Consider the following 23,437-nt stretch of genomic DNA (forward strand, 5'->3'; position numbering starts at 1 on the left):
TGCAGCTTTTTGGTCTCAGAAATGCCCGTTAGCAATAGCCCTTATCTACATAAAACAAGACGAACATCTGCACCTTTTTAATCTTTTTTTTAACCTTTATTTATTTTTGAGACAGAGAGAGACAGAGCATGAACAGGGGAGGGTCAGAGAGAGAGGGAGACATAGAATCTGAAACAGGCTCCAGGCTCTGAGCTGTCAGCACAGAGCCCAACGCGGGGCTCGAACCCACAGACCGCAAGACCATGACCTGAGCTGAAGGCAGACTGAGCCACCCAGGCACCCCACGTGTGCACCTTAATGTATTTACAGTAACCACAAAATGTTAGTGCCTCCTGGTCACAAGAATGCCTTGGGTGCACACTATCACCAATTCCCATGGAAACTGTTGAGATTTTCTACCCAAGCAATTGTGGTCTGAAAGGTCAGAGTTTGGCCCTGGGAACATCCTCTGCCAGCTCAGTTGGGCACCAGGCAAACATGGCAGATCAACTGGGTTCCATATTTATGGAAGCTCAGTTGCCTCTGGGAATATCTCCTGGCAGCTCAAGTTGATGTGCCTCGTAAAAGAATGCCAATTAGATTTGAAAGTTTGAATGCAGAAAGTGTGGAAGTCAGAACTGAGAAGAACTTGCCTATAGCCCTTGGAAATGTGAGAAGGACAGGGACTTCAAAGGATTCATGGAGAGCATGCTTATTTATTTATTTATTTTTTTGCATTGTCCCTGAATGTTGCCAAAAGTTTGCTTCGAATGACACTGCTGATACCAAATCTGTTAAATAACAAGAACTCAACAGAATAAATTTAAAAATCTAATTGGCTTTATATATTGATTCATGAATCACACAGCATCCTGTCTGGAAGGTAGAGGGGAGTTCCAAAGGTCTACAGAAAAGGGAAAAAAAATTAAACGTTTTTTAATTTATTTTTGAGAGAGAGAGAGAGAAAGCATGCATGAGTGGGGTAGGGGTGGGGGGTGGGGGCAGAAGATCCAAGGTGGGCTCTGTGCTGATGTGGGCTTGAGGTCAGGAACTGAACCAAACCATGAGATCATAACCTGAGCTGAAGTCAGATGCTAACCAACTGAGCCACCCAGGCACCCTGGGAAAGGTTTTTAAAGATAGAAAGGAATTGACAAAAAGGAAATTATTGTCCATGAACCCATTGTTTTAGACAAGGTTGTCCTCCTAAGGGGTACTGACGGGGTCTCTCAGTAAATTTCCTAGTGCTGACCAGGAAATCCCCATGTTGACTGATTAAAGTTTACATTTCTGCAGAGTTGAAACTGCAGTTAGGTTAGGTAATAATTGTTGGTTTACTGACTTCAGGCCTTAACTTAAGTGACACCATTTTGATTTTATTTTTACAAACAGTGACAAAACCAACCAAACAAAAAATATCTTCTGGAGAATTGCCAGGGTAGACAAGCAAATGCAAAACCTTTGCTACTTGACTCTCTTGGATGTTTAACATAGGTTGTTCCCAAGAATATTTGTGTTTAGACAGAGCCTTTGAGGCCAAGTCACCCTTTTCTGTGAAGTACGCTGTCCCATGTATCTCATAAAGCAGTAATTCTCAAGCTGTGATGGTACAGGTGGGTTGGAGTAGAGGAGGAATTTTGCCTCCTTGGTGTTAAAAAGGAAACCACAGGCTCAAAATGTGTCACTTACATTGAGTTCCTACATTGGGGATTAATACCAATCTAATTGCAGATTTGGGGTGCCTGGATGACTTCGTCAGTAGAGCATGCAACTCTTGATCTTAGGGTTATGAGTTTGAGCCCCACATTGGGTGCGGAGATTTCTTAAAGAAAGAAAATAGGGGCACCTGGGTGGCTCAGTTAGTTGAGCGTCCAACTTCAGCTTGGGTCATGCATGGTCTTGCAGTTCTGAGTTCGAGCCCTGCATCGAGCACAGCATCAGGCTCTGGGCTAACAAACAGCTCAGAACCTGGAGCCTGCTTCAGATTCTGTATCTCTCTCTCTCTCTCTCTCTCTCTCTCTCCCCTTCCCCTGGTCATGCTCTGCCTCTGTCTCTCAAAAATAAATAAATGTTAAAAAAATTTAAAAAAGAAAAAAGAAAATAAATTGTAAACAAAAAAAATTTAAAAATTGCAATTTCAACCTCCCCCAGAAATGTAGTGTTTGTTTACTGGTAAGTCAGGAATTTTTTTGATCAGTGCCAGTTTTCCATAATAGGCCCTCTCCATCCCCCAAAGGCAGATGAGGTCAATTCCACAATAAAATCCCTTGCCTTTACCCACAAGGAAAGTGGTCTTTCTAGGAACAATCCTTTTCCTTTGCTAGTAATTTTCTTGCCCCACCTTTCTTCTATAAAAAACTTCAATTTTGTAATAACTCCTCAGAAGTTTCCTCCATTTGCTAGAGGGAATGCTCCCCAATTTGTGAATGATTTAATAAAACAACTTAGATCTTTAAATTTAGTCAAATGAATTTTTTATTTAACAATGAGCATACTGGAGACATTTTTAGTGGTCATAACTGGAGGGGCAAGGGTGTGGTGTGCTACTGGCACCTAACAGGTAGAGGCCAGGGATGTTCAAATATCCTATAATCAGAATTTTCAGATTTAGCAAAAAAATACATGTAGGGTAGTGTCTCCAAATAAAATACAGGACTCTCAGTTAAATTTGAATCTTAAATTAACACTGTTGTTTAGTTGAAAATCAAATTTAACTGGTCACCTTGTATTTTATGGTGACTCTACCCATAAAGCACAGGACAGAAGAATTATACAGGCCAAAATGTCCAGAGTATGGAGGTTGAGAAAACTTGTCACAGACCAGTGGTTTTCAAAACCTACTTTGTATCAGGATCACCTCAAGGGATGTTGGGCCTGCCCTCAGTTTCTGATTCAGTAGGTTTGGGGTGGAACTCCAGGATTTGCTTTTTTACCAAGTTCCCAGGTGAAGCAGCTATTGGTCTGGAAAACTGTTACCCAAAACTAAGTTCACCTCTTGGTGGATGTGGAGCCAAAATACACAACGAACCCAAAGAATAGGAAGAGTAAGAGTTTTACTTGCAACAGGTAAAGGGTGGTCTTTCCCAAGAGAGTCTCCTTGAACAACAAAATTGGGTAAATTTTAAGCTAAGGGAGCATGCATACTCCTGAAAGGCTTGCACAATGGGGAAGACAACAAGGAATTAGGGTCAAAGTCATCTTAAGTTGACTGTCTCCAGGTTGAACTCACAAGGTCCAACCAGGTGAGCATTATTAGTTCAATGGCTCCAGTAGGTCTTGTGCCTGAGTGCTCAAAGTGGTTTAGATTCTGTAAAGTTAACTCAAGTATGTGTGTCAGGTCAGTCTTCACTTTTGAGTCAGCACTGGGAGTTTTAGCACTGATTATATTGTCTCTTACGTGACTAGGGTATCTTCTGGCTTGATAGCGGCTATTTGCTTTTAAATTCTTTCACAAGATGGTCAGGGTCTTAAAATGACTTTTCTTATGTAGAGAAAGCGAAGTTTGTACTTTTCCAGAGGCCCCCCCCTAACTCATTCTGTTTACAGAACCACCATCCTAGATAGAAAAAAGCCTCCTGCTTTTGTGACCAGGGGCGAGAAAAGTGCCTAGACTAGCACGGGAGGGAGCAGTGCGAGCGGAGTAAACAGGAGATTCTTCGGACACTTCTGCAGCTCAGACCGGCTCGCGGAGGTACTTCCAAGGTCCCTCTAGGCTCTGCGGAGGCCCTGGCCTCTCTGTGGTTGCTCGGGTCGGGGCGTGGTCGGGGGCGTGGTCGGGGGCGTGACTGGGGCGGGACACAGAAGGCAAGCCCAGGCGCTCAGAGCGCTCTGGTGCCGGACGTTGCGCGGCCGCGACGCCCGAGGCGGGCGCGGCCCGGCGCTTTGGGGTTCCCTGCCTCGCGCTGTGTCCAGCGCAGCCCAGCGAGACTTCAGCCCGCACGGCGCGCAGGTAGGCGTCGGCCCGCTCGCGTTGCGGACCGCCCTGGTTTGGGTTCGGGAGCGGTGGGGCCTGGCGTTGCGTTTTCTCAACGGCATCCCAGGCTTTGGCCCTCAGCGCCGCGCGCGGATAGTGGTTACGAGGGACTGGTATGGGGACAATGGGCTTCTGGGCTCCTAAGGCCGAACAGCGGCACTCCCGCTGTAGGGCGGGAGGCGGGCAGAGGGCGGTGCGGACTCAGCCGAGAGAACCTAGAACCTTTGGGCTGGGCGGTAATGCGCTGAAGCAGGATGTACGGGAGTTGAGTGGTCGCCACCTGTGGGCGGAGTCCCGGCTGCGGAGAGACTTGGTAGGGGCTAGTCTCGGGCCGCGCTCCCTCAGGGGAGGGAGCATCCTCAGGGAGGGGTGACCCTGAGCGGGGACTTGCTGGGTGCTTCTGCCTGCCTCTGCGATCGAGGAGTGCCTTTTGTTTTCCTATTCTCCGTTTGATTTTGTAATGGGGAAGAGGAGGGGAGGGGGCTGGTGTCTCACAAAGGCTTTTCCCTAGCCGTTTTGCACGTGGCTCAACTTTGAGGCATTTCCATTTGTAAAATGTCTTATTAAAGAAATATTTTCGAAATAATTTCAGAATTAAGAAAAAGTTTAGAAACTAGTACAAAGAATTCTCATTCTATTCACTTGGACTCCCCAAATGTTAACATCTAATTTAACAGAACCGCAAAACTAGGACACTAACATCTACGGGTTCTATTCAGATCAGTCTGTTTGTCTAGCCCATTTCTTTTCTGTGGTATAGGATCCAAGTCAGTATTTAGTTGCATTTAGTTGTCTTATTGGACAAATTTACATTTTAACCAGTAGAGGCTCTCTCCCCTTCAGAGTGGCATTGGAAGCACCAGATCTCAAATCAGAGGGTCTTTTCTTCCTCCCTGCCAGGCCCAATAGAGAGTGGCAGCTTTGGTCATCCTCTGTATCTTGACCCATCCTGGTCCTAGCCAGCCTCTCTTGATTCTCCTTCTACTTATCAGGGCTATCTCCTTTTGTCCTCAAATCTCTGAAGATGCCCTCCTTGGCCATCTTCTCTTTCAGTCTGGGCATCTTCCCTGGGTGATCTCTTGTGGCTTTAAGGATTGTTGTGGTTTTGAGCAAACCCAGGTCCAGCCCAGGTCATTTCTCTGTCCCAGACTTGCTTAGCCTGTGGCCTACATGATACGTTTCTGGGTTATCTCAAAAGCATTTCTGTCTCAATATGAGCATAAGGCACCTTGAGCTCACTCACATCTGGTCCTCTTCTAGTGCCCCCAATTTCTGTGAATGACATCACCTTACCCTAGCCACCCAGACACTCCTGGGGAAGGCATCCCTTGTCAGCTCTTCCCCCAGCTCTAGCCTGCAGTCAATACAGATTTGGTTACCTTTTTGAATTCTCCCTGGGCTGGCCCACTTTTCTCTATGGGAACCACCATCCTGCCTTTTGTCTACCTGTACTTGCTTTGGTGCCCTCAGTTGGCTGCACCACAGTCAGAATAAGCTTGTTAAAATGTCCAAGTGATTGTGTCGTATTCTGCCTATAATCTTTAAAGATATTCCTTTGCTAAAAAAAAAAAAAAGAAAAAAAAAAAAAAAAAGAGGGCTTATTTCTCACAGTTTCAGAGAATCTTTATAAGTATATTTTGGCAAGGGTCAATCATATATCAAGAGTTCCTAGTTCTGTTCTGAATAAGTGACTGAAAGTCAAAAGGTGAAGATGAAAATGAAGGCCTGATAAGGTGGATTAGGTTCCCTGAACTATGGCCATTTGCTCATTTGTTCAGTTCGGCAAGTATTTATTGGGTGCATACTGCATGCCAGGAGTTGTGTTGGCTTCTGGGGATATGAAGGTGAATAAATTTACCAGGCAACTGCCTGGCCATGGGGGCACTTGGTGAGGTCAACATGCAGTAACACTTGACTTAGATAAGAACATTGCAGGACATAGGGTGGCCTGAGCCTAGGCAGGGGCTCGGTAGGGGAAGGCTCAGGACCAGGCTGTTTAGTGGCCTTGATCTAATACCAAGGCCTGTGCAGTTGTGATCTGGGAAGGTTCTTGGCAGATTGTGAGGATGGGCCAGTGTCAGAATGACTGATTGGGGGCTGTCACTGAATGTCAGTGAGTGGAAGAGGACCGCCTAGGGCACAACAGAGAAAAAGGTAATGAGCTGAGCTGCTGAGGGTTAGCACGACTGTGAAATGGTAACCAGGTCACATTATCTGACCCCAAACTGGCCAGACGTGTTTGGATTTTATCAAAGTCATACTAAAGCACCCCTAATCAAACACAGGATTTCTGCAGCAAAATGTATGGATACCTATAGTTAGAAATAGAGATTGCAGGGGCTCCTGGGTGGCGCAGTCGGTTGGGCGTCCGACTTCAGCCAGGTCACGATCTCGCGGTCCGGGAGTTCGAGCCCCGCGTCAGGCTCTGGGCCGATGGCTCAGAGCCTGGAGCCTGTTTCTGATTCTGTGTCTCCCTCTCTCTCTGCCCCTCCCCCGTTCATGCTCTGTCTCTCTCTGTCCCAAAAATAAATAAACGTTGAAAAAAAAAAATTAAAAAAAAAAAAAAAGAAATAGAGATTGCAGAGAGCCTCACATCATTTTAGATTTTGCTGCCAGAGTTTGTTGGTACATTTTGAAGAATTGTTCAGTTTTCACAGCATTTTTGACTTCTGAGAATTGTGGGGGAGGGATTGTGGATCTCAAATGATAGCTAACACTTTTAGAGCCAGGCCCCTTGTATGTGCTTCACATGCCTTGACTCTTATCTTCACAGTGACCCCACTAGGATTGGTACCATGAAGATATCATTTTATAGGTGAGGAGATGTGGGCACAGACAAGGTTAGCGACTTACCCATTGTTACAGAGCTTGCCACTGGTGGCTCCATGGTCTACATTCTTACCAGGCTGCAGATTTGTGAATGGGAGGTGGGGAGAGGGGTTGAAGGACCAAGGTCTTTCTCCTACTGTTTAGACACCTAGCATCTATAGCCAGCCTGCCTGAGTGCTGAGGAAGGTCAGAGGAGAAGGGAGGTGGGAGGCCCATAGAGGTTATAGTCACATGCTCAGATACACTAAGGGCTTGTGGGACTTGTTTCCGTGATGCCTGCATCTTGTGTGGTTAGGCTGTAGGGGAATTTATATGCAGTGTCAAGTAGACCAGAGGAAGAGGTGAGGTGGTCAGAGACGCTGTGTGGACAAGCTGGGATGTGGGCTGGCTGGGCTTTGAGAAATAAGGATTCTGTAAAGAGACTCTTCATGAGACTATAGAGTGGGGAGATAACTGTTTTCTAATTTTCTTCCTCTAGTTGTGCAAGATACATGTGTTCTGGAACACCACAGAATACCTTCTGCCTGCCACTCCTTCATCACCGCAGACAGCAATCTTCCTGAGGGGCACAGAGTGGATCAACTCACTAGTATTTGCTCACGGGTGTGCAAATATCCTTGTGCCTTTGTGTGTATCTGTGTGAGTGTGCAAAAAATATATAAAATGCATGTGAACAAAAATAATGAAACAATGTTCAATATCCTGCTCAGTTTAAGAAATGGAACCTTATCCAAACCTTAGAAGTCATTTATCTGTCTGCTCCAGTTCATCTTTTCTCTTCAGAGGTAACCACTGTCCTGAAGTATCTTTTAATCATTTCCTTGCATTTCTTTATGGTTTTACCATGTGTATGTGTGTATTTCCAGATAATACATACTTTAGTTTTGTTTACCTTTTTGGTCCTTATAAAATGAATGCATGTAATGAAGTATGTGGGGTTTTTTTGCTAATGAATTGTTTTGCAATTCATTCAGTGGTGTGTGTGGCTGAAGTTCTTCATTCACTTTTTTTGTTGTATTTTATTATACAACAAAAAAAGGGAGATCCTTTTTTGTTGTCATAACTGGAAAGTGAGGTGCTACTGTCTCTAATGGATAGAGGTCATGCATGCTGCTAAACATTCTGTAATGCACAGGACAGCCTCCCCATCTCCAGCCCTCCCACACACTGAAGAATTGTTTAGTCCCCAGTGTCATTGCTGAGGCTGAGAACTCTTGCCCTAGGGTAAATACTTGGGGTGGATTGCTGGGTGTGGGTTTGGGCATAGATACTAATGCACCTTTTACACTCCTTCCAGCACTGAGGCCTCTTGTATGACTCATGGTCCTCTCCAATACTTGCTAATGTCTGCCTGTAAAATTTTTGCCAACCTAGTGAAGTGATGTGTGAAATGATACCTCAATCGTGATTGAAATTTTTATTTCCCTAATAGTAATGAGATTGACTGTCTTTTCATGTTTGCATGCTGTTTGTATTTCCTTTGAGAAGTACCTGCTGATATCCTTTTACCCATTTTCCTGTTGTGTTATTTGTGTTTTTCTTAATTGTTCCTCTGATTTCTTTGTATATCTTAGATTCTTTGGGTCTCCTAGATACTAATCCCTTATATTTATTACAGATAACTTTTTCTATTTATGAGTTTCTTCTGATGAACTAAGAAGTTCTTAATTTAAATGTGGTGTAATTTATCATTTTCTTTATGGTTAATACTTTCTGTGGAAAGATGTGGTTCTTGCTGGTCCCCAGGTGGATGTGACTGCCTTTGGGACCACATTCAGTCAAGGCTGCAGCTGAACCACAGGACTGCTTCAGGGACCACAGCTGGGACTAAGATTAGCTGGTCTGCCACTGGGGGATTGGATTGGTGTGTCTCCCACTGGTTCCCTGGACCTACCCTAGACTGTGGCAGAGAGAGGCTGAAACCATGTCTCAGGGCTGCTTCTGGGTCCACAGCTGACACTGAGGTCAGCAGGCCTCATACTAGAAGAATGGATGGGTGCTGCTGGGTCCCTGGGTGAGAAGGACTAAGGGCAGACTAGAGCCTGGACACAGGGGTGCTTTGGGATCCGTAGTCTGGTCCAAGGCTGGGGGACCTATTATTGGTGTGTGGACACTGTGGCTCTTCCTGAGTTCCTTGGCACATGGGATTGGTTGCAGGACTATGGCCAGGCAGGCCTGGAGCTCAGTCCCTAGGGTGTTGAGGCTGCCTTTGGTTTGTAGGCCACGCTGCATTTGGTGAACTTGCCACCAGAGTGCTGGCCTTTTTTTCAAAGAAGCTTTCCTTAGTCTTGGTTCACCCCAGTTTAGAAGCCTCCTACCTATCCCAAAGCACCTACAAAGGCACTTTTCTGTGGTTGGCTGCCAAATCATTGTGTAGGGAGACACAAGATAGGGACTTTCTGTTCTTCCATCTTGCTGACATCACTGCTGTTTAGGATAGACCAAACGTTGTCAGTTTTGCTGTTCAAGTCTCAGTAATTTTGTCTGCTTGATCATTAATCACTGAAAGAGGTGTATTGAATCTCTCACTACTGTGATGGATTTGTCAGCTTCTGCAGTTAATTTTTACTTTATTTTGAGGTTGTTATTAAGTGCATAAAATTTAAAATTATTATATCCTTCTAGCAAGTAGGAAATTTTTTTCTCTAGAAGTTACCTTCTTTTTCTCTGATAATTGTAAAAATTAACATAAAATAAAATTTGCCATATTAACTGCTTTTCATTAGTGTTAATGTACTCAAATTGTTGTACAGCCAATCTTGAGAACACTTTTATCTTGCAGCATTGAAACTCTATACCCATTAAGCATCATCTCCCCATTTCCCCCTCCACCCTCCACTGGTGTTAGCAACCACCCTTCTACTTTCTGTTTCTATGAATTGGAGTAATTTAGATACCTCATATAAATGGAATCCTACAGTGTTTGTCTTTTTGTGATTGGTTTATTTAGCATAATATCCTTAAGTTTCATCCATGCTATAACATGTAACAAGATTTTGTTCCTTTTTGAGACTGAATAATACTCCATTGTAAGTATATACCACATTTTCTTTATCTAGCCATATATATATATATATATATATTTAATTTTTTTTAAGTACAAGTTAACATACAGTGCAATATTGGTTTCAGGAGTAGAATAAAATGATCCATCACTTACATACAACATCCAGTGCTCATCATCACAAGTGCCCTCCTTATTACCCAACACCCATTTAGCCCATCCCCACCCACCACTCCATCAACCTTGTTTGTTCTCCATCATTAAGAGTCTCTTGGGGCGCCTGGGTGGCGCAGTCGGTTAAGCGTCCGACTTCAGCCAGGTCACGATCTCACGGTCCGTGAGTTCGAACCCCGCGTCGGGCTCTGGCCTGATGGCTCAGAGCCTGGAGCCTGTTTCTGATTCTGTGTCTCCCTCTCTCTCTGCCCCTCCCCCGTTCATGCTCTGTCTCTCTCTGTCCCAAAAATAAATAAACGTTGAAAAAAAAAATTAAAAAAAAAAAAAGAGTCTCTTATGGTTTTCTTCCCTCTCTTTTTTTTTCCTCTTCCATATGTTCATCTGTTTTGTTTCTTAAGTTGCATATTTAAGTAAAATTATGTGGTTATTTGTTTTTTCCTGAATGAATTATTTCACTTAGCATAAAATACTGTAGCTCCATCCACCTCTTTGCAAATGGCAAGATTTCATTCTTTTTGAAGGCTGAGTGATAATGTCCGTGTGTGTGTGTGTGTGTGTGTGTGTGTGTGTGTGTGTGTTTCCATGTGTCCATTCTTCATCCATTCATCAGTTGATGGACGTTTGGGCTCTTTCTATAGTTTGGCTATTGTTAATAAGTCTGTGATAAACGTTGGGGTGCGTTGACCCCTTTGAATCTGTATTTTTGTATCCTTTGGGTAAATATCTAATAGCACAATTGCTGGATGATAACGTAGTTCTATTTTTAACTTTTTGAGGAACCTCCGTACTATTCTCCAGAGTGGCTGTACCAGTTTGCATTCCCACCAGCAGGGCCAAAGGGTTTTTCTTTCTCCACAGTCGCGCCAATGCCTGTTGTTTCTTGTGTTGTTAATTTTAGCCATTCTGACAGGTGTGAGGTGGTATGTCATTGTGATTTTGATTCATATTTCCCTGATGATGAGTGATGGTGAGCATCTTTTCATGTGTCCATTAGCCATCTGGATGTCTTCTTTGGAAAAGTTTCTGTTCATGTCCTCTCCCATTTCTTTACTGGATTATTTGTTTTTGGGTGCTGAGTTTGGTAAGTTCTTTATAGATTTTGGATACTAACCCTTTATCAGTCAGATATATCATTTGGAAATATCTTCTCCTGTTCCCTAGGTTGTTTTTCAGTTTTGTTGATAGTTACTTCACTGTGCAGGATCTTTCTATATTCATCAAGGTCCAATAGCCCATTTTTGCTTTTGTTTCTGTGCCTCCGGTGATGTATCTAGTAAGAAGTTGCTGTGGCCAAGGTCAAAGAGGTTGCTGCCTGTAATACAGCAAAATTCCTCTAGAATTTTGATGGTTCTCTGTCTCACATTTAGGTCTTTCATCCATTTTGAATTTATTTTTGTGTATGTTATAAGAAAGTGGTCTAGTTTCATTCTTCTGCATGTTGCTGTCCAGTTTTCCCAGCACCATTTTTTAAAGAGACTTTTTTCTATTTGATACTCTTTCTTGCTTTGTTGAAGATTAATGGACCATATAATTGTGGTTCCATTCCTGCATTTTCTATCTGTTTCATTGATCTGTGTGTCTGTTTTTGTGCCAGTACCATAGTGTCTTGATGATTACAGCTTTGTAATAGAGCTTGATATCTGGAATCGTGATGCCTCCAGCTTTTCTTTTCTTTTTCAGGATTGCTTGGCTATCTGGGGTCTTTTCTGGTTCCATACAAATTGTAGGATTCTTTGTTGTAGCTCTGTGAAAAATGCTGGTGGTATGGGGGCAGGGTATTGACAGGGATTACATTAAATGTGTAGATTGCATTGTGTAAAATGTAGACATTTTAACAATGTTCTTCCAATCCATGAACATGGAATGGTTTTCCATTTCTTTGTGTCCTCTTCAATTTCTTTCATAAGTGTTCTGTGGTTTTCAGAGTACAGATCTCTTACCTCTTTGGTTAGGTTTATTCCTAGGTATCTTACGGTTTTTGGTGCAATTGTAAATGGGATTGATTCCTTGATTTCTGTTGTGTCGTTGTTGTTGTTTAATGCAATACATTTCTGTACATTGAAATTGTATGCTCCAAATTTGCTGGATTCATGTATCAGTTCTAGCAATTTTTGGGTGAAGTCTTTTGGGATTTCTAAATAGAGTAACATGTCTTCTGCAAATAGTGAAAGTTTGACTTCTTCCTTGGTGATTTGAATACTTTTTGTTTCTTTTTGCTGTCTGATTGCTGAGGCTAAGACTTACAATACTATGTTAAATAGTATGGTGAGAGTGGACAACCCTGTCTTCTTCCTGACCATAGAAGAAAGGCTCTCAGTTTTTCCGCATTGAGGATTGTATGAGCTGTGGAGTCTTTCAGATACGGACTTTATTATGTTGAGGTATGTTTCATCTATCCCTATTTTGCTGAGGGCTTTTTTTTCAAGAATGTATGCTATACTTTGTCAAATACGTTTTCTGCATTTATTGAGAGGATCGTATGGTTCATGGCTTTTTTTTTTTTAATGTGTATCATATTGATTGATTTGTGAACACTGAACTACCCCTGAATCCAAGGAATAAATACCGCTGATCGTGGGCAATAAATCTTTTAAGTCCTGTTGGATACAATTTGCTAGTGTCTTGTTGAGGATTTTAGTATCCATGATCATTGGGAATATTGGCCTGTTCTCTATTTTAGTGGGTTCTTTTTCTCATTTTTGGATTAAGGTAATGCTGGCCTTGTAGAATGAGACTGGAAGTTTTCCTTCTATTTCTGTTTTTTGGAACAATTTGAGCAGGGTATATATTAACTTTTCTTTAAATGTCTGGTAGAATTCCCCTGGCAAGTTGTCTGGCCTTGGACTTTTGTTTGTTGGGAGATTTTTGATAACATTCAATTTCTTGGCTAGTTACGGGTCTATTCAAATTTTCTATTTCTTCATATTTTAGTTTTGGTAGTTTGTATTTTTCTAGAAATTTGTCCATTTCTTCTAGATTGCCCAGTTTGTTGGCATATAATTTTTCTTAATATTCTCTTAGAGTTGTTTGTATTTCTAAAGTGTTGGTTGTGATGTCTCCTCTTTCATTTGTGATTTTATTTATTTGGGTCCTTTGTCTTTTCTTTTTGATAAGTCTGGCTAGGGGTTTATCAATTTTATTAATTCTCTCAAATAACCAGCTCCTCATTTTGTTGATCTTTTTAAATTTCTATACCATTTATTTGTGCTCTAATCCTTATTATTTACCTTCTTCTGCTGGCTTCAGACTTTATTTGCTTTTCCTTTTCTAGCTTCATTAGGTGTAAGGTTATTGTGTAACCTTGTGTATTGAGACTTTTCTTCCTTTTTGAGGTAGGCCTATATTGTGATCTATTTCCCTCTTAGGTCCGCCTTTGCTACATCCCAAAGGGTTTGGACTGTTGTGTTTTCATTTTCATTTGCTTCCATGTACATTTTAAATTCTTTAATTTCCTGGTTAATCCTTTTCATTCTTCAGTAGGATGTTCTTTAACCTCCAAGGGCTTTCCATATTTTTTCTTGTGGTTGACTTCAAGTTTCATAGCATTGTGATAGGACAGTATGAAGGGCATGATCTCGATATTTCTGTACCTGTTGAGGACTGATATGTGACCTAATGTGATCTGTTCTGGGGAATGTTCCATGTACACTTGAGATGAATATGTATTCTGTTGCTTTAGGATGAAATGTTCTGAATATGTCTGTTAAGTCTCTCTGCTCCAGTGTGTCATTCAAAGCCATTATTTCCTTGTGGATTTTCTGCTTAGGTGATCTGTCCATTACTGTCAGTTGGGTGTTAAAGTTCTCTATCAATGAGTTTCTTTATGTTTGTTATTAATTGATTCTTATATTTGGGAACTCTCAATTGGACCCTAAGTATTTAAAATTGTTAGATCTTTTGTTTTTAATTTTTTAAATGTTTATTCATTTTTGAGAGAAAGAGAGACAGAGAGAGAGAGAGAGAAAGAGCATGAGCAGGGGAGGGTCAGAGAGAGAGAGGGAGACATGGAATCTGAAGGAGGCTCCAGGCTCTGAGCTGTCAACACAGACTGCAACACGGGGCTCAAACCCACCAACCATGAGATCATGACCTGAGCTGAAGTCGGACACTTAACCTCCCCAAATTGTTAGATCTTCTTGATGGATAGACCGCTTAACTGTGATGTAATGCACTTCTTCATCTCCTGTTACAGTCTTTGGTTTATTTTTTATTTATTTTTTTGCTTTATGTTTTTTAAATTTTTTTTAATTTATTTTTTATTTAAATTCAAGTTAGTTAAAATATATTGTAAAAATGATTTCAGGAGTAGAATTTAGTGATTAATTACTTACATATAACACCCAGTACTCATCCCAACCAGTGCCCTCCTTAATGCCCATCACCCATTTAGCGCATCCCCCCATGCAGTATCCCTTCAGCAACCATCAGTTCCCTGTATATAAGAGTCTCTTATGGTTTGCCTCCCTCTCTGGTTTTGTCTTATTTTTCCTTCCCTTCCTCTATGTTCATCTGTTGAGTTTCTCAAATTCCACATATGAGTGAAATCATGATTGTCTTTCTCTGACTATTTTGCTTCACATATACACTCTAATTCCATCCATGTTGTTGCAAATGGCAAGATTTTATTCTTTTTGATCACCAATTAGTATTCCATTGTACATATACACCACATATTTTTTTTTAATATTTAAAAAAGATTTTTATTTATTTTTGAGAGAGAGAGACAGAGTATGAGTGGGGGATGGGCAGAGAGAGAGGGAGACACAGAATCCGAAGCAGGCTCCAGCACAGAGCCTGACGTGGGGCTTGAACTAATGACCTGAGCCGAAGATCCGATGCGAGATCATGACCTGAGCCGAAGTCGGATGCTTAACCAACTGAGCCACCCAGGCGCCCTGATATATACCACATCTTCTTTATCCATTCATCAGTTGATGGACATTTGGGCTCTTTCCGTAATTTGGCTGTTGTCGATAGTGCTGCTATCAACATTGTGGAGCATGTGCTCCTTTGAATCAGCATTTTTGTATACTTGGATAAATACCTAGTGCAATTGCTGGGTTGTAGGATAGTTCTGTTTTTAATTGTTTGAGGCACCTCCATACTGTTTTCCAGAGTGCATTTCCACCAAGAGTGCAAAAGGGTTCCCTTTCACAGCATCCTCACCAACATCTTGTTACTGTCTTTGATTTAAAATGTAATTTGTATGATCTAAGTATGGGTACTGTGGCTTTCTTTTGACAGCCATTAGCATGATAGATGATTCTCCATCCCCTCACTTTGAATCTGCAGTTGTCTTTAGGTTAAAATGACTCTCTTATAGGCAGCATATTGATGGGGTCTTGGTTTTTTCTTGTTGTTGTTGTTTTTAATCTGTTCTGACATCCTGTGTCTTTTGATTAGAATATTTAGTCCATTTACATTCAGAATGGTTATTGAAAGATATGAATTTAGTGCCATTTTGTTACATGTAAAGTTGGTGTTTCTGGTGATGTTCTCTTTTCCCTTCTATCCTTGTTGATTTTGGTTTTTTTTTCCCCCACTCAAAGAGTCCCTGTTACTATTTCTTGCAGGGCTGGTTTAGTGGTCATGAACTCCTTTAGTTTTTGCTGGTCTGAGAAACTCTTTATCTCTCCTTCTATTCTGAATAACATCCTTTCTGAATAAAGTATTCTTGGTTGCATATGATTCCTATTCAGCACGTTGAATATATCATGCTATTCCCTTCTCTCCTGTCAAGTTTCTGTGGACAGATCTGTTGTGAACCTGATATGTTTTCCCTTATAGGTGAAGGACTTTTTTGCTCTGTGCTTTCAGGATTTTTTCCTTGTGTGTATTATTTTGTGTATTTGACTATGATGTGTCTTCATGGTGGCTAACTTTTGTTGAATTTAATGGGAGTTCTCTGTGCTTCTTGGGATTGTGATGTCAGTTTTATTCCCCAGATTAGGGAAGTTTTCAGCTATAATTTACTCAGATAACCCTCTACCTTTTTCTCTGCATCTTCTGGGACTCTTATGTTTTGAATGTTATAACAGTTTAAGGAGTCACTGAGTTCCTAAAGTCTACATTCGTGATCTGAAACCTTTCTTTTCCTCTTCTTTTCAGCTTCATTGCTTTCCATAATTTTAGATTCTGTATCACTGATTCTTACCTCTGCATCCTCTCTGTCATGGCATCCATTCAGGTTTGTATCTCGGTTATAGCATTTTTAATTTTGGCCTGACTAGTTTTTAGTTCTTTTGTCTTTGTAGTAATGGATTCCTTAGTGTCTTCTATGCTTTTTTCAATATCAGCTAGTACCCTTAAAATTGTTGTTTCAAATTCTAGTTCAGACATCTTATATCTGTGTTGATTAAATCTCTGGCCATGAATTTTTCCATTTTTTTCTTTTGGGATGGGATGAATTTCTACTTGTCACTTTGGAGGTCAAAAAAAAAATGAGGGAGAAAGAGAGATAGAGAAGAAAGCAGGTATATCTTCAGTGTGTTTTGGTCTCCTTGTTAAGAGACACTTGATCCAAAATAAAAAAGAAAAAGAAAACAAATAGAATAAAATAATAATTAAAAAAATAAAATAGCGTGTGGGTGGCTTAGCCAGTTAAGTGTCTGACTTTTGATTTTGGCTCAGGTCATGATCTCACAGTTTGTGAGATCGAACCTCACATTGGGCTCTGTGTTAACATTGCAGAGCCTGCTTGGGATTCTCTCCCTCTCTGTTAGTCCCTCCCCTACTCACTTGTGCACATTTTGTCTCTTATAATAAATAAATAAACAATAAAAATAAATAGAAAAAGAATAAACAAAAATTCCTTTCTCTGTATTTATATATACATATGTATATATATGTATGTATATATACACACACATATATACACATACATATATATAAATCCAAAGGAGGCTAGATCCTGTTTCCCCTAGAGCTGAAGCTTTGTAGCACTTTATTATCAGTAGACTTGGTGCATGTGAGGGATTTGTGCTGATATTCTGGGGTAGGAGCTGATTGCTCTGATTCTCAGGAGGACTTGCCCTAGTCAAGTTGTACTTGCAGAGCACAGTGAGGTGAGGCTTGCAGTAAGCGGCTCCAGCTTCCACTTGGTGATGCTATTTTGTTCCCTGAAGTTGGTCAGAGTTGAAGGGTGAGGGAAGAATGGTTTTTCCCTGCTTTCTTTTCTCTGGATCAGGGACCTCATGCATACTGCTCCTCAGGAAGCCCTCACAGATGATCAAAGAGTCACCCCTCCTTTGTTCCAAGCTTCTGTCAGATACCCGTCATCATCCTTTGTATGAACTGTCTGCCTATCAGGAGGCACAGCACTTCTGTGTTTTATCTGTGGCATGACTGAGTTTCAAAACTCACCCTGAGGTGCAGACTTCTGCTGATCCTCTGGGGGAGGGTCTTGCTGTGTGCTGTGGCCAGTGCTGGCAGTCCCAGAAAACAGTCATGTGGCTGCACAGCAGTTTGGAGTTTATGGTAAATCACAGCACAAAGCCAGCACCAACGTTTGCTGTCCTCAGCCATTATCTTTGTTCCTTTGCTGATGAACAGGGCAGTTCAATGGCTCCTGCAGGATCTTTTGCCCCCAGAGAGGCCATATCACCTCTACCAATGCACCCCAGACAGGGGAACTCTTTCTTCCTGTCTGATCCAGGGGATCTGCCTGCTCCTGGGTGTCTGCCGTCCTTCCCCACCAGAACACTGCTAATGCTGCCAGGCATGACCACGGTGATGGCACTGATCTCTGAAACTTTAGACTCTGCACTCTGCTGTTTATAAAACCTCCAATATTAAAACCCTTTCCTTTTGCCACTCAGTGGTTTTGGGGAAGAGCTTTCTTGTGCAATCCCCTGCACATTTTCACTCTTTTTTTCACTCTTTCTCTCATTCTCTTTAACTCTTCTTTGTCCACATTCAGGGCTCCATGTCCTTTGCAGCACCTGCAGCACTTTTCTTTCTTAAATCAGTTCTTTGAACCTCATACCTTCCTCAAGGTGGTCTTTTTTCTGCTTGTAGATGTGCAACTTTGTTCTCTCAGTCCTCAGATTGGTTTCTTGGGTGTTCATAATGATTTGATATTTATCTAGTTGTGGTCGAGGAAGGAGACAAACTTAGGGTCACCCTACTCCTCTGCATTTGTAACCTGGGGCCCAAGATTTTGTTCTTTTTATGGGTGAATAATATTCTATTGTATCACATATTTTTAATCCATTCATCTATTCTTTTTATAGTTCCTAAGATATGAAGTTTTTTTTTTTTTGGATCTTTCTATTTATTTAATGTATGTGTTTATAAACTTCTCTCCTAGAAATCATTTGCTGCATCCTATATGTTTTGATATATTGTGTTTCTTCTTTATTTGTTTCAAGATACTTTTTATTTTTTTTAATATTTTGTTTATTTTTGAGAGAGTGCAAGTGGGGAGGGGTGGAAGGAGAGAGGGACAGAGGATCTGAAGCGGGCTCTGCACTGACAGTAGCGAGCCTGATGTGGGGCTTGAACTCACAAACTGCGAGATCATGGCCTGAGCTGAAGTTGGATGCTCAACCCACTGAGGCACCCAGGTGCCCCTTAATTTTTTTTAACGTTTATTTACTTATTTTTGAGAGAGAGAGCACATGTGCAAGAGTGCAAGCATGAGCAGGGGAGGGGTAGAGAGAGAGGGAGAGAAAGAATCCCAAGCAGGCTCTGTGTTGACAGCGCAGACTCCCAGACCCCGATGCAGGGTTTGATCTCATGAACCATAAGGTCATGACCTGAGCTGAAACCACTTAACCAACTTAGCCACCCATGCACTCCAACAAGATATATTTAAATTTTCTTTTTAATTTCTTCTTTAATTCATTGGTTGTTAAGGAGAATTTTGTTTCATAGTCAGTTCTTTACATATCTAGGACTTCACTGTCAAATGCACTGGCCGCTGGCTAGGCATATATGACTATCTACATTAAAATTAATTGAAATCACATAAAATTAAAAATTCACTTTCTCAGTCACAAGCCATATATCAGATGTTTAATAATCACAGGTGGCTCATGGCTACCATATTAGGTACCAATGATACAAAACATTTCCACTATTATAATAACTTTCATTGGCAATCCTGATATAGAATAATAGTTGTTCACCAGGAGCAATTTTTACCCTATGGGACACTTGACAATATCTGGAAACATTTTTGATTTCTACAAATAAGGGATGGGTATTCTGGTTTCTATTGGATAGAGGGCTGGGGAGCTATTAAACATCCCATAATACACAGGACAGCCCCCCCACCCCTGCCCCCAGCAAAGACTCATTCAGCCAACATGACAATAATTCTGATGGTGGGAAACTCTGCCCTACGATGTATTTTGATGTGAAGTGTGAGGTGGAGATCTTGTTGTTTTTCCCTCTGCTTAACCAGTTGGCTAGACACCATCCCTGTCCCTGTATACTCAGTCCATTTACTCTGCTGGTGAACCTTAAGCTAGAGATGCTTTTTGTTTTTGTTTTTGTTTTCCTTAAATGGTCTAGAAAGTCCTGTTGCCTTTCTACTTAAGATACGATTTTTAAAAATCAATTTTTGTTGCCTTACAGATTCTTTGACTTTGCACATAAAGACCACTGTGTGTTCCCAGTATATCATGGCTTCAACTTCAAGGTAAGTCCTGTTTGATGAAAGACTTTATGCAAGTGATTAATTCTCTTTGAAATGCCCAAGCCCATGACATTTTTAGCCCTTAGTCTTACTGACCTCACTAAGCATTTGGTCTCTAGAAGGAAAAAGTAGGAAGAGAGAGGAGACTGGGAGGATGGAGAAAAGGTGAGGCAGACAAGGTCGGGTGTGTGGGATAGGTGTGGCCCTGTAGTTCCAGTGTCTATACTTGATCTAAAAATGTGATTTACTTTCTGGGGTGCCTGGGTGTCTCAGTCGATTAAGTGTCTGACTTAAGCTCAGCTCATAATCTCATGGTTTGTTGGTTTGAGCCCTGTGTCGGGTTCTGTGCTGACAGCTCAGAGCCTGGAGCCTGCTTCAGATCCTGTGTTTCCTTCTCTCTCTGCCCTTCCCCCACTCACTCACACACACACTCTCTCTCTCTCTCTCTCTCTCTCTCTCTCTGTCTGTCTCTCAAAAATGAATAAGCATTAAAAAAAATTTAAAAATGTGATTTACTTTCCTCATCTTTTAATGCACAAGATGGTAGCTACTGGGGCTGCTTCAGTCCCTGCAAGCCTTCCCACTCCAGGAGTCTTTTTGTTTGTTTGTTTCAAGTTTTATTTAAATTCTAGTTAGTTAACATATAGTGCAATATTGGTTTCAGTAGTAGGATTTAGTAATTCATCACTCACAGATAACACTTAGTGCTCATCACAAGTGTCCTCCTTAATGCCCATCACCCAGTTAGCCCATCTCCCATCCACCTCCAACCCTCCAGGAACCCTCAGTTTGTTCTTTATAGTTAAGAGTCTCTTATGGATTGCATCTCTCCTTTTGTTTTATTCCTTCTTCTATGTGCATCTCTTTTTTTTTTTTCTAATTCCACATATGAGTGAAATCATAAGGTATTTATCCATCTGAATTATTTCACTTAACACACTCTACCTCCATCTATGAATTTGCAAATGACAAGATTTCATTCTTTTTAATAACTAATATTCCATTGTGTGTGTGTGTGTGTGTGTGTGTGTGTCTACACGACATCTTTATCCATTTATCAATTGATGGACATTTGGTCTCCTTCTATAATTTGGCTATTATTGATAATGTTGCTATAAATATGAGGTGCACATGCCCCTTAGAATCTGTGTTTTTGTATTCTTTGCATAAATACCTAGTAGTACAACTGCTGGATCATAGGGTAATTCTATTTTTAACTTTTGAGGAACCTCCATCTCTTTTAGAGTGGCTGCACCAATTTGCATTCCAACCATCAGTGAAAGAGAGCTCCCCTTTCTCTGCATCTTCTCCTATATCCGTTGTTTTCTTGTGTTAATTTTAGCCATTCTGACAGGTGTGAGGTGGTATCTCATTGTAGTTTTGATTTGTATTTCCTTGATGAGTGGTTTTGAACATCTTTTCATGTTTCTGTTAGCCATTGGGATGTCTTCATTGGAGAAGATTCTATTCATGTCCTCTGCCAGTTTTTTAACTGGATTTTTTTTTGGGAGTATTGCAGTTTATAAGTTCTTTATAGATTTGGATACTAACCCTTTATCAATCAGATATGTCATTTGGAAATATCTTCTCCCGTACCCTAGGTTGCCTTTTAGTTTTGTTGATAGTTAGCTTTGCTGTGCAGGACCTATTTATCTTCTTCAAGTCCCAGTAGTTCATTTTCACTTTTGTTTCTGTGCTTCCAGTGATGTATCTAGTAAGAAGTGGCTATGGCCAGCGTCAAAGAGGTTGCTGCCTGTATTCTCCTCTAGGATTTTGATGGTTTCCTATCTCACATTTAGGTCTTTCATCCATTTTTAATTTATTTTTGTGTATGGTACAAGAAAGTGGTCCAGGTGTGTTCTTCTGCATGTTGCTGTCCAGTTTTCCTAACACCATTTGCTGAAGAGTCTGTCTCTTCATTGGATATTCTTTCCTGCTTTATCAAAGATTAGTTTTACATACATCTGTGGGTCTCTTTCTGGGTTCTCTGTTTCACTGATCTTTTTGTCTGTTTTTATGCTAGTACCATACTGTATTGATGACTACAGCTTTGTAATACAGCTTCATGAAATCAGAAATTGTGATGCCTCCGGCTTTGGTTTTCATTTTCAATATTACTTTGGCTATCTGGGGTCTTTTTTGGTTCCATACAAATTTTGAAATTGTTCTAGGCCTGTGAAATATGCTAGAGTTATTTTGATACAGATTGCATTCAATGTAAAGATTGCTTTGGATAGTATAGACATTTTTACAGTATTTGTTCTTCCAGTCCATGAGCATGGAATGTTTCTCCATTTCTTCAGTTTTCTTCAATTTCTTGCATAAACATTCTGTAGTTTTCAGTGGACAGATCTTTTGCTTCTTTGGTTGGGTTTATTCCTACGTATTTTATGGTTTTGCTATAATTGTAAATGGGATTGAGCCCTTCATTTTCTTCTGCTTCGTTATCGGTGTATACAAATTCAATCGATTTCTTTATGTTAATTTTATTTTACTAAAAAAAAATTTTTAATGCTTATTATTTTTGAGAGAGAGAGAGAGAGAGACAGAGCAAGCAGGGAAGGGGCAGAGAGAGAGACACAGAATTGGAAGCAGGCTTCAGGCTCTGAGTTGTCAGCACAGAGCCGAATGTGGGGCTCGAACTCACAGACCATGAGATCATGACCTGAGCTGTAGTCGGCCGCCCAACTGACCGAGTCACCCAAGTGCCTCTACATTGATTTTATATCCTGTGACTTTGCCAAATTCATGTATCAGTTCTAGCAGTATTTTGGTGGAGTTTTTTGAGTTTTCCACATAGAGAGCGTATCATGTCATCTGCAAAGAGTGAAAGTTTGACTTCTTTCTTGCCATTTTGGATGCCTTTCATTTGTGTTGTCTGATTGCTGAGGCTAGGACTTCCATTACTATGTTGAACAACAGTGGTGAGAGTGTACATCCCTCTCATGTTCCTGACCTTAGGGGAAAAGCTGTCAGTTTTTCCCCATTGAGATTGATACTAGCTGTGGGTCTTTCATATGTGGCCTTTATTATGTTGCATTATGTTCCTTCTATCCCTACTCTCTGGAGGATTTTTATCAAGAAAGGATGCTGTATTTTGTCAAATGCTTTTTCTGCATCAATTGAGAGGATCTTATGGTTCTTATCCTTTATTAATGTGGTGTTATGATGTTGATTTGCAAATATTGAACCAGCCCTGCAGCCCAGGAATATATCCCACTTGATAATGGTGAATAATTCTTTCAATGCATTGTTGGATTCAACTTGCTAGTATCTTGTTCAGAATTTTTGCATCCATGTTCATCAAGGAGATTGGTCTTTAACTTTTACAGACACCTTTTTAGCGGGAACTTTGTCTGGTTTTGGAATCAAAGTAATACTGGCTTCATAGAATGAGTTTGGAAGTTTTCCTTCCATTTGTATTTTTTGGAACAGGTCCAGAATAATAGGTATTATCTCTTCTTTAAATGTTTAGTAGAATTCCCTTGGGAATCCATCCACCCTTAGACCCTTGTTTGTTGGGAGATTTTTGATTACTGATTGAATGTCTTTGCTGTTTGAATTTTCTATTTCTTCCTGTTTCATTTTTGGTAGTTTGTGAGTTCCTAGGAAATTGGTCTATCTTCCAGATTGCCCTGTTTGTTGGCATATAATTTCCATAGTATTCTTTTATTATAGTTTTCATTTCTGTGAGTCAGTTGTGATCTCTCCTCTTTCATTCGTGATTTTATTTACTTGGTCCTATTCCTTTTTCTTTTTAATAAATATGGCAAGGAGTTTATCAATTTTGTTAATTCTTTCAAAGAACCGGCTCCTGGTTTCATTGATCTGTTCTGTT

At 40.9% G+C, this 23,437-nt stretch overlaps 1 protein-coding gene across 3 annotated transcripts in view; it reads left to right on the forward strand.

The window, feature by feature from the left end:
- The first annotated feature begins 3,789 nt into the window (after positions 1–3,789).
- The window catches only part of PGBD2 (piggyBac transposable element derived 2), a 36,987-nt gene continuing 17,339 nt past the window's right edge, over positions 3,790–23,437 (forward strand). Inside the window, exons 1-3 of one of the 3 annotated variants that reach the window (XM_047879422.1) lie at positions 3,790–3,928; positions 7,260–7,384; positions 19,539–19,602. In XM_047879422.1, coding sequence (XP_047735378.1) covers positions 19,586–19,602 — 17 coding nt within the window. In that variant the 5' untranslated portion in view covers positions 3,790–3,928; positions 7,260–7,384; positions 19,539–19,585. Of the gene's footprint in view, positions 3,929–6,738; positions 6,768–7,259; positions 7,385–19,538; positions 19,603–23,437 lie in introns of those variants that run through there. The other 2 variants (XM_047879430.1, XM_047879440.1) reach the window with 2 other exon arrangements.

This window comes from Prionailurus viverrinus, chromosome A1 (assembly GCF_022837055.1).
Source record: "Prionailurus viverrinus isolate Anna chromosome A1, UM_Priviv_1.0, whole genome shotgun sequence".
NCBI lineage: Eukaryota > Metazoa > Chordata > Mammalia > Carnivora > Felidae > Prionailurus > Prionailurus viverrinus.